We start from the raw sequence: 13248 nt of genomic DNA, 5'->3' as shown, positions 1-13248 counted from the left end.
GGGGTACTTCATTGGATCCATCAGTGATAGGTACGTAAAAAAAATCTAATTATTTCAGAACACTTTAATATATATCACGAAGAATTTAATGATATTATTTTATAATTACATAAATGATAATTTTATAGGTAATGACAACGGGTCAGTTACCCGACGACATTTTTTTTTTATTTACACATAAAACATAATAATAAACAGGTATTGATATTACGGGTCGTAATACTGTATTTTGTTTAATAAAATCATTATGGTAACTGAGTTACGTTGTATAATATGATGTAGCAACGTAGGTAATATTTTAATCTATGTTTACATGATTTTTAATTACCTAACCACTGCGATAATCAAACGGGGTCTTAAAACATGTCAATATTCCATTTTATTTTCGGAGTTTCATAAAAAATACGTACCTAGTATAATCATAGATTAATTTTAGTACACCTATGTTTAATTTATGGTATAATTTACTATTTTATTCTATTGATTATTTATTCCTATAATGTTTTCAAACGGCACAATTTCTGAAGCATAACATTGATTTCATAAAAATTTAATTAACCTTCGAAAAAAAACCTGGCTGATACTTGACAGTTGCAGTCTAATCGATGTATTATGAAAATTAATTATAAAATAATATCTTAAAATTTAGATTAATAGTATTTTAGATTTATATGACTACATAAATAGGTACATGGCCAATAAATTCATTATTATTAAATACAAAATCAATTGCGATGTTTAATTAATTAAAATCGTATAAATAGCATAATAATTCGAATGAAAATTAAAAATTTTACAACTGAGATCTTCATTAAAATAAAATGTATTTTCTGTACAAATTTATAATTACAATCTTTATGACTCTTTTACATTATGTATTATAATATAGCCTATATACATTATTATTATTACATTGATAGAAAATAATAAATTTATAATACTTTAAAGTTTAAATTATTTAAATATGTGTCTTACACAGACATAAGGTTGGTTGCATAATTATAATGATCATTCTCAATATTATGAATTATTATCAGTAGTTACAGAATTTATATAATAATATGAGCATTCGCCATTCTAGCATTTTATGATACAAGTAAAAACTAGATTAAAATAAGAAATTATAATTTTATTAGGTACGCTGCGCCATCTAACAGTTAGTAAAAGTACTAAACAAGGCTAGTTAAACCACAAGGTAGCGCAATAACATTCATGTCAACAAAAAGTATTTATTATTTTAATACTATAATATACGAGTATTACATAAATAATATTAAGCTGAATATAAATTTTTTATACACAATAAATAATTGTTCACACGTGGTTTAATACAAACAGATAATATTAAAACATAATTAAGGTTATAATATTTGAGATTATGAAGCGAGACTCGAAGGCCATGATTATAAAATTCATATACAATAATGATCAATAATAATATTGTTTACGTATTATTAATTTTCTTAAAAAACTAAAATTCATATGAATGCATTAGTTATTGTATTATTGCAAACGTAAAATTTTAATAAATTTCATAGTAGGTTGTTACATCGATTTTTCAATTTATTATATTAAAAATAATTTTGTCGGAAATTTGTATAAAATGACATTAATGTATTCAATATGTTTCACTTCATAACGTCATTTTAAGGTAGATTGTAGATATTATACTATACGATACATTTGGAAATTAAACAAAAGTGAATATAAATATTCATAAGTATGGGTTTTGTCTAAGTCTTCATTATTTTTGATGATTGGATAATCTTTTAAACTTCAACTTTACTTAAAATCGTAATTTGAATGCAATCATTTATCGATGTAAGTGTGAGATATCCCGCGTAAATGCCCTATACTCATATCCAAATTATATAGATACCATTAAAATCAGAGTTTTTTTTAAATTATATATATTTTATGTACTAAAAAAATAACACATTTATCCCTTGTCACTTGAGTGATTAAAAAAAAAAAACTTTAAAATCGTGTGATAGTTTAACGAAAACAATAATTATTCATTTAAATGGTTCTTGAAAAAAAAAAAAAAACGAAATTAAAATTGTTTTATTAAAACGTCTTTCAAAGTGTAAACATAAAATGTTTGCAATAGACAGCCGCGGAAGTTGTATTCTGTAAGTAGTCGACTTATAGGTATATATAATAAGTGTATAAAACTATTTTTATAATGATTGAAAGTTCTTAAGAACACTTTATAAAGCTGACACAAATGAACGCCTACACTAATAAAATACAATGATTTTACATGTTATAATTTATGAAGATAACACTCATTTTAATTAAGAAGACATAAAGTAAAAATATATAAGTATATTAAGTATTGTTAAAGTTAAAATGGAAATAAATCTGTTTGACTAAATTGGGTTGAAGGTTCTCTAATAAATAACAAATAATAATAGGAAATTGAAGATGAGATCATTGAGTGGAGGGCATTGGATGTAAACTGTACATATATTATTTGAGTGATTACGTTTTACACGAGTGAGTCACTAACTCTACGTCCACACCTATTTGTTTTGCAATAATAAACTCGTGTACCTATACCTAATGCCGGACAAGGATGACGTGAAAGTTTTTTAACTCAGATTAATTTGGTATAACTAACTAAATATTAAGGAGCAATTAGCAATACATCAACATATCTTAATTTTGCTAATTTTATTAGTAGGCAAAAATAAAATAAAATTTGAAGATGATATTGTATGCTCATCATTTTAATGCAAAATCTCAATGTTTAAAAAATAACTCGAACAATACAAACAATACATACATTAAAATATCCAAATTAAATATTGTAATTATTTATATTTTAAGAAATTGATCAATAATTCTTAAAAATTATTTACATTTTACAAGATTTTATAGCATTTTCAATTCAGTAATTTAGTTAAAAAATAAAATGTGCAGAACTGTTATAATAAAGAAATTATTAATATGTATTTATATTCTAATAATATTAAAAAAAAAAAGAAAAGAATTATTTACATTTAATTTTGATTATACATAATAAATAATACTACCATACTTCAATCTAAAGCTATTTATACATAATAGTGTATTGTTTTTTGCTAATTATCTAGTTAACTTCATAAACATAATATTATAAATACAATTTTGTAATCATATATAATACAAACCAAAAAACCCTTGGTGCAAAATTAATATTATGTTATTATTTATTGGGCGAAATCACAATTAAAATGTAATGAAAAACAGGCATACAATTTATTTTTTTTAATTAACGTTTCTTTACAAATTTTCCATTTAAACAGTTTTTTAAGTTTTTTTCATAATAAATGTGAAATGAATAATCCTTATTAATAATTTATAATTTGACCCAACAATTTATTTACTTACAAAAATGAAATACATTAAAACGTTTATTAGTATAATCTGAAATATCAAATTTCACTTTAAATTGATATTAATAATAGTATTAAAAAATTATATTTTTATTAATAAATAAACATTATTTTAAGATTAATATGCTTAGTTTATGTGGCAACTGGTAACTATTAAAAATATTATTACTAGCGAAGTTTACACGGTATATTATAGAGATTGATATCGATTTGCTTCTGAGGGATGCTAGGGTGAGAGTGTATGTTGCACTTGTCAGTTGCCATGGAAACATCTGTGGACCCCAAATGCTGTGAATAGCAAACCATCAAAATATATAAAAGTCTGTGCATTATCTTTTAAGATTTTTCTCTTGCATTTATAAAAAAAAGTAACAACTAATAATAAATAAATTTTTCTCATAATATATTACAAATCGATATTAGAATTACTAACTTCTAAGAAGGTACTATAATAGCTAGTATAATATGTTATTCAGTTACTTAGAACTTTATAATAAACTATGTTGGTAGATACTTGTTGTATGCATTTTATTATATTTCTATTTTCTATAGAAATATATTAACAATTTTAAAAAAAAACTATTGTTATTTGTTGGGTTGTATATATTTAAAGATTTTTAACAATTGTTAGTCTACTTTAAAATGTATTTTAAGGGAATAAAAATATTGAGTAAATAATAATTTTAGCCATAACCAATAATATATAATAACTACCACTATTAATTTATAGATTTCAACCTCGATTTTAACCAGATACAACAATATTAATTATGATTAATTACGACAAAATAAAATAAAACCAAAAATGTATTTCTAATTTTTATAATAATAAAAATAATTAATCGATGAATATCGGGAAATAAATATTATGTATGTTTTTTTTAATAATAATATAAGTATAAACTTGATATTGTAGCGTACGTAGAATTCATTTATGTGGGGGGGGGGGGTTACCATTTATATATAAATGTTATTAATGTAATATTCTATATAAGAAAACATTTTACACGTTTTACTTATGGAGGAAGGGTTAAACCCCTAACCGGCCTAACCACCATCTAATGTTGCTCCTGTATTGATACCAACATGAAGGGAGATAAAAATATTCAAAAAATAGACACTAAAAAGTTAATATAAAATGTGAAATTGAAAATGGTTTTGTTAAATACAAAAAGTCTAAACACTGCGCACTAGGGAATAACAAATTAGCATAAATCTTGAATTTATTATCGTTAAATAAATGAAAAATATTTAATTGTATAAATGCAATTCCGTTAATATTTATTGTTTGTCGATTTATCGTAAATTTTGTGTTTCAATTGATTTATAGATTTATAATAATATAATTACCTAGGTACCTTAGTTATATTTGTTGTGTTTTTATACATGTACTTAAATATATAATTTTTAATGTGAGTTCAACAGCAATAACTTAATTAATAAATAATTTCTCCGTGTACTATAATGTCTATAATATTACTTAAAATAAAATAAAAACCCCTATTAAATTTACAACTCAAAACAATGAATATTCTGAGTAATTAATGATTATTTAAGTTATAAATTATAATATTTCCAGTAGAAAATTTAACAACAATAAGAAGAAGAATTGTTTTTATGTAATCTGATTTATTATTTTAAGTGTTAATAAAACTTTATATAAGTTTAAAACCTATTTTCGTTTAATCTTATACAGCTACAAATAATTATCCGAAGGAATATTTATACATTAGTTTGAATTCTAATAATACTTTCTTCAAGAGTTTTAGTAGAAATATTTCATTCCCGTAAATAATATATCCCAAGATAAAAATATATAAATATTATGTAAATATCTATTTAGTATTAACAGAAAAACATCTTGCTTGTTTATTTTAATAAATCAAAATAATTGATGTAATTTAAATAGACTTAACCCGTTTATACTTGCCAACAATTTACTCATCAATTTTATAAGTATGGATGATTTCGTAATTCTTTAGATTAATACAAAATATATTCTGTAAATGCATCATATTATATTATAGTATTTATTAGTTTATTTTAAAAGTTTTATACCGAATATATTTCTCCCTTTAACAAAGACTCCCAACTGTTTAACAAATCACGAAAATCGTATTAAAATTGGTCTTTGCTTTTTTTGGTCTTACGATTTTATACTAAAACATATATTATACGAATATTATTTTCCAAAAAATCAGTCTACATTTGTTAAATAGTAAAAATTTAATGTTCTAATACTTGTTATGTCACGATAAAATTATATCATTTTTTATAGGAATAGTCATAAAGATAATAAAATACTATAATAATTACAGATTTAATTTTAAATGGAATAAAGTAATTATTCAAATAGCATTAGTTCCAAAATCATTCTTTAATCAAATATTACGTTTTAGAAGTAAATATTTCCATATTTATAAAATACACGGAGACAATAAATTAATAATCAATAACTGATTAATTGTGTCCATAAACGACATATTTTATTTTAAACTTATAAACGTCTATAAGACCAAACTATTAAAAAAAACTATTTAATACATATAAAGAATATAATTTAATAGGTACATATATTTTGAAATACAAATTTGATAAGAATTTTTAAACAAGTATGAGTTATAAATTATAATCAAGAATAAATTCAATAAATAAAAAACTTCATATTTTATTAAAGTAATTATTAAGGTATTGTTATTTATATAATTGCATTGCATTTAAATATTAATCACACAGATAATTAGTTAATAATTGGTCAACTGATAACCATCAATGAAGAATTTTTCGATTCTAAATGTATCTATTTTCAATTTGATATATAAAAAAATAAAATTGTATTTCATACTGTTAAATAATAGATTTGAATATTATGCTCTATATTTTGTTTATTGCAAATAATTATGATATTCCTATAGTCTATACTATTTATAGACAAGATCAACCTAAAATGTACATAAATTATTATAATATGTTATATCGTCAAATATTAATATATTTCTCAAACTACTTTATTAGAGACAGTCCTCTAATAACTACAGGGTTTAAAAACCACCCTGATTTGAAAAATAATAATAAAGTGGCTTGACCTTTTGTACAAAAGTACATGACATTATGAGTAATATGACCTTTAATAAACTTTATTTTCAAGTATAGTGTTTTCAATGGCAAACAATATCAGCCATTGAGCTTAATAACACTCGTATACTTTATGCTTCATAAAGCAAAAATGATGAACATAAACAATTATTGCTGATATAACAATTTGTAATTTTAAACAATAAAAATTAAACATGACAATTTATAAAAACAATTATATTCGTTATCAGCTCGGTTTAGTTACTTGACATTTTTATAATTTTTGTTTTTAATTCATTAAATCAAAAAAAAAAAAACAAAAAACAAAAAAACTTAGATAACAATTTTTCTCAATTTTCTTTCTTTTTTTTGTACCTATTCAATATCTAAACTAAAAAAATATAAATACGACTAAAATTACTTCTTAGTAAAGCATTGTACAAAAATTACTATGAAACGCGACAAAAATTAAATTATTTGCTATATGCATTATATAATTTAATATGTAAGTCCTTATGAGTATAAATAATTTTCACTAATGGTAACTATTTCAATACACCTTAAAAATATTATTTTTTAATTAGATATTGATTTTTAAGTATGGTAAGTATAATTAATGTCTAAGTATTAAATCTAATGACCCTTTGTAGTTTCCGATGACATTTTATATTTATCATGCGCAAAGGCTGTGAAGTATCCAAATAGGTCAAATGAGTCATAAGTATATGCCAAACATGACTGCCAAAACTATTTTGTTCATTTAAAACTTTAAAATTCATCCATATTATTCCGACAATTTATAAATTATGTTATTGTTTTAAGCAATCTAAAACTTAGAATTTATCTACTAATGACATTAAAGTAGGTACATTAATACATATACATTTGAATATTTAATGGTTTAGATGATATAAAAGAATAATCAAAAAACTTAAACTAATAAAAAGAATCCACTTGTTATTAAATACCTAATCAATTATTGATTTTTAATATGAAAAGTAAAACATAATATATAAATGTATGTTAATCTTACAACAAGTGATTTAAAATCTGAACTTAATTAACCTATTATTTTTCTGATTTGCCTATTTTTAATTCTTCGTATACTATCATTATTTCAGTTTTATATTATATTTAATTATAATATCAATATTACATGAGAATTATAGTCGTACAAAAGATAGCCCCTTTTTTTGATGTAGTAATATTTGTCCTTGTGTATTATATGAAAACAATACCAAGGTAAAATCGAAAAACATTTCATAATGATTCTTAAAACCATTAAGGATGATATAAAAAACGTTAAAAATAAATCCCCAACCAAAAGAAACAAAATCTCTACATTATGAGATATGACAATACGAAAATCATTAAATTAAATATGTTGTTGCTATTTATTTTATACATAAAGCGCTGATCATGTATTATAATATTTACAGAAATATTGTCATTATCATAACGAATTTTAAAATAAGTAATTTAAATAAATATGTATTCATCTTTATAAAAAAAAAAATCACAAAACAAATAAGAATATTAATTTTAATTAGGAAAAACCTCATCTCTTGATGTTACGAAATTTCATCACTGGATGCTTCCTTTTGTCAAAACTTAAGTCTTTTTTAATTTTTAGTTAATTTATTTAATCAATCTTAAAAACATTATTTGTGCTTATAGTATAAAAAATATATTTATGCATATAAAATACATATAAATTTGAAAAAAAAAATAGGAAAAAGTAGGAAAAAATCATTAATATATTTAATTATTTAGTATACAAATATTTCATGATATACTTTCGTGTTCATTAAATATATAGAAATCAGAGAGAAAGCTTTATCTAAACTATCTTATACCAATGTCTTGTCTATAGGTACAAACTATCGAAAGTAAAAGAAATCACATATTATTATGTTATACGTTATTCAGTATAATCACATACACTACAAGAATATAATACAATATATTTATAAAGATTGTTAAGTGGATTTCTACGTTAATAACTAATCACTACACTAAACTCATAAAATAAATAAATATTCAATTAACAAGCCAATGATTTAGTTTTATATTTGGACGAATTTATGAGGATATTATTGTCAAACAAAATAAAAGGACGTACACAGTGCTACAGTTACATACTGTATTTTTTATTTTACTAATAATATAATTTCCTTAATACCTATTAAAATCTACAGATCATCTCTTATTGTCACTTAATTTCCCCATTTAAAATTTGTAATGAACCATTCACATTGAAATGATTCTCAAAAAGTTATAAATATTTTTTAAATAGTTCACATAATATAATCACGTAATTGCGTGTTTAATTAATTTACGAAACATACTTATAAATAATAATATGTATAAGTATGTACTTGCCACTTAGGTACGTCAATTATTTAATAACGCATTAGTGTATTACCGTTTATTTTTTGCTGTGCTGTATAATGTATATACATTTATAAATATATAATTACTATATACCTACTTGTATTTTATTGAAAATAATATTCATTGTCTATTTTATACCAATTCATAATTTCAAACGGAAAGAGTTTAATTATTATTAATTTTAGTATTTAACTATTAATATATTTATATACATTATTGATGTCGAACTCAAAATTAAATTTTTTAATTATTAGATTTTAAGGCAAATATTTTATTTATGTATAATGAATATTATTATAATTTAAAGCTATAAAATAATAAGTCCTACCTATATTATGCAAATTAATTCAAAATTTAATTTTGTAGTTTTCTTGGAAAACATGCATTAAAACTCAATTGACTGAGAAATATTTAATAATAGTAACTTGTGTATACATAAATTTATTTTTATTTCTATAAAATAATAAATTTATAATCTATTCTGTAGAGATCAATTAGCCAATGTAATAATTAAGTGTAAAAAATACACATGAGTCTTTTGAATGAAAGAAGCAACCCATTGATAACATTACCTACAGTAAATAATAATATTAAAAAATTAGGTAAAGTTACATTAAAAGTTAACTTAAGTTTAAAAAATTTTTTTTTATAAATTAACATCAAATTGTAATTATATTTTTGTATAATAATTTGATAGTTATAATAACATAATAATTAGTAAAATTAAAACATGATTATTTTCAATAAAATAAAATTTAAAAATTCTTTTAAATCTTATAAATTAAATTCCAATACTTTTAATATTTAAAAGTTATTTCTTAGTTATTTCAAATTTTCATAAATAAAAATTTAATTATATCAACTCAAATTAATAGCATGAATAAATTCACATAAGTCGCATGTAGATTGTAGGTATTATATTCTTTGCAGTTTGCTGTAGACAATTTTTAATAGTATAAAATTGAAAAGATATTATTAAACAAGATCTTAATAAGTTCAATTTAACTTGAGATTAAAGGTATGTATAGTTATATTTATAAACAAAGTGTCAATTACAATTGTTTTGCTAATATCATCATAAAAACAAATAGGTATTAATACTATATAAAAAAAACAATCCTGACTATTTTTTTATCATCTATTATTTTACTGCTGAACGTGAAACAGCATTGTATTTATATTTATAAACAGTATTGATAGATTTATTGTTTCTGATTGATAATGTATGTAAAACGTAGGTATTACAAATATTATGTAACTATTTAAATAAAAATGTTATTTTATATTTTTAAGAATTTGCTACTATCAGTAGTTAATTAAAGTAATATACATAATTAAAAAAAAGTATTTAAATTATTTAATAAATAGTTATATAATAATAGACATTTAAAAATCATATAAAAAAAAAATATTGAAAAAAACTAAAATCTTGTAAAATATATTAATATATTATAAATAATCAGTTACTGAATTAGAATTAATACTTGGTAATGTTGTTATTTCAAGTATAAATTAATAAAAATGTTTTTCTCAAAGTTTTTCTTAATACTTTCTAATAAATGACTTAATAATTCATATGAAGTCAAATAGTTGGGTTTTTAATGTGTGATGTAATAATACCTATAAAAATCGAAGGAGGATTGTAGAAATTATATTGTATTATCACATACGATTATATTTTAAATGAATTATGTTTATCTATAGATACAATTGTAACAAAAATTAGTTCATAAACCATAGTAGTATCATTAAATGACTACTTACATTAAAAAACACTTGTTGATTTTAATCAAATGTGAACTAATATTAAACCCAAAAATGTGTAAACATTTATAAAAAAAAGTATGCACGTTTAAGTAAATTTAAATTTTAGCATCTTAGTGATAAGCATTCTGCTTCAACACATTGGAATTTATTATTATTATTATTAGGATAAGATTAATACAGACATATTTTATTTATTGACACGAACGAAATACCAATACGTTTATATATAGGATTACGTATAAATCAAATCAAATACATAACATTTATACGTATATTTTGCAGAAGATTGCATTAATTAAAATTAATTTTTGACCTAATACTTTTGGCATATATTAATCTCTAATCAGTAATCAGCATATTATAATTATCATCAAAACAAAATAATGTTTATTATACTTGGTATACTCCGCACCCACATGGCAACGTACGAATATAGAATATAGTGGGCATGGTGGATTTATAAGCCCACCTTGACAGTAGGCTTCTATGTAACTCTAATGTTTATGTGGTATTAGTATTTCATCAATATACATCTACTAGCTTGAATAACAATATATAGGTAATATTATCGGATAAATATATAATACATAATATAAATATTATATCTATAATATACGAATCATAGATGAGAACTGCCTGAGCGCATAGCGCCATAAAATCATAATAACAGCTAACCCATGCATCTAACTCATTTTATATAATTATTTAATTTATTTCGACGATTAATAATGATAATCCTACCACAACATAAATGCAGCAATTAAATATTAACCTTTGCCAACAAAGATTTTTTTAAGTGCAACACCACGACCATTAATCACGAAATGGAATCGCATTTTTCTCGAAAAAAATTTCGTTTAAATGCCATCGTTCGTCGAACGCAACACGTCTTATTTTGATGCCTATATAATATACATACACCCCCGAAGACCTAAAATATCCTGACCTAACCAAAACGTCGAATTTCCGTCAAGTCAAAACATTTCACGGCTTAGTTATACACTTTACATAGTATGTGAAAGACGATTTTAGTTACGTTTTTTCAAACCGAGTTCTACCAGTCCTACCTACCTATACATAATATTATAATAATATTTGCATCGACATATCTCGTATATTATCGAGAGCGCATAGTAAAAACTCAAAACAGATAATAATAATAATATAATAAATTAATAATATACAGCGACGATAAAATATATAAATTAAAATAATATTATAACGAATCGGTTTGCAATAAACCGCACGCACAAATCTAATATAAACACAGCATAGTATACTAGGAACCGACTATATCTACGCGTATATATATGTATATATGCCTACCTAGCTGACTGTACGATTACGACTATATACCTACATATTATTATTATTATACCTACTAATAATAATATTATATTATTATGTCCGGTATGATATGTACCGTTCGGTTTCGGTCTGATGATGGTCGGAGGGGACCGGGTTTTATGGGGGGGGGAGTGGAGAGGACGGGGCACACATAACGAACTGCTCGCGTATACACATCGCGCGCCCGGTACGAAACGCATAACTGTAGTATGTTCGCAGGTAATAATATTAAATTATTATTTTCGGACTCTTTAATGCGTACTATACGTCTATGTCTACATGCAATGCACACCTACCGCGCGGTCATTGGGTCATCGCGACCAGAGCAACGCCGCGCTGCGGGTCATCGTCTTGTCGAATGTGCGGTACTCCCTCGGGGCTCAAAGAGCCTCAGACCATAATAAAACACGATACAATATTACAATAAGTCGCATCCGACCGACGTTAACACGTTTTAGATACCCTTCCTATTGTACGTCGGGTCTACCTGTACGGTAAACGGGGTTTACGGTAACCCGAAAAGCCGTCACGGAGCACGTCTCGAGATCCGAATCTACTCTGCACAGCGAGACGCGCGAAAAAGATCGTGCGGTATAACTACGCAGCACGGACTAAGATAATTAAAATTAATATTTCAGTTCGTGTTGCACGGCAGGTACGTAGGTAGTATAGGTACAAGGTGTATCGTGTTGTGCACAACGCAAATATTCGATACGTAGCGTTACCGCAACGGCCAGAAAACGGAAAAACCGACAATCGTAAAAATATATTTTTTTTTCGTCAACAGACGTGATAACAATAATATTATTATGCAGAGTATTCGCAACCGTATACGATTCGAGTAGGTACTACTGTCTACTACTATACTAGTCGTTACTCGACCACCGTTACGCTGTATTATATTATTGTTTTAGACGGCGAAAAAAAACTCACCGCAAACGTTCAGCCATCCTTCGACCCGGCACGGGTACACGAGTTTGTTGGTGCAGCGAGTCCTCCGACCCGCGAAAGGCTTGACGGCGGGGCCCGCTAAGGCCGTGGCGGCGGCTGCGTTGCGGTTCATTTCGCACTGGCGTCTAGCGCCGAACCGGCATTGGCGACAATAACGATAGGTAAAATAAAAACCAACAAACGAACGAACGAACGAAAAAAAAACGAAACAACACAGAAACGAAACGTTCGAAAACGGACGATTTCGCGAGCACGTTCGGTAGACGGACGGACGTCACTGGCGAATAACTGACGACGACACGCGACTGTACTGGTGAGCCGGCAACGCGTGAAC

The 13248-nt window shown here is 24.5% G+C and overlaps 1 protein-coding gene across 1 annotated transcript in view; it reads right to left on the bottom strand.

Moving 5' to 3' along the window:
* LOC114132683 (ras GTPase-activating protein raskol-like) overlaps positions 1–13248 on the bottom strand; it is a 136964-nt gene extending 123716 nt beyond the window's left edge. The window contains exon 1 of the mRNA XM_050200918.1: positions 12897–13248. Within this exon, the coding sequence (XP_050056875.1) occupies positions 12897–13026 (130 nt within the window). The 5' untranslated portion in view covers positions 13027–13248. The remainder of the gene's footprint in view (positions 1–12896) is intronic.

This window comes from Aphis gossypii, chromosome 2, assembly GCF_020184175.1.
Source record: "Aphis gossypii isolate Hap1 chromosome 2, ASM2018417v2, whole genome shotgun sequence".
Lineage (NCBI taxonomy): Eukaryota > Metazoa > Arthropoda > Insecta > Hemiptera > Aphididae > Aphis > Aphis gossypii.
Note: the sequence above shows the minus strand (reverse complement) of the source record. Positions and strands in the feature narration are given on the sequence as shown.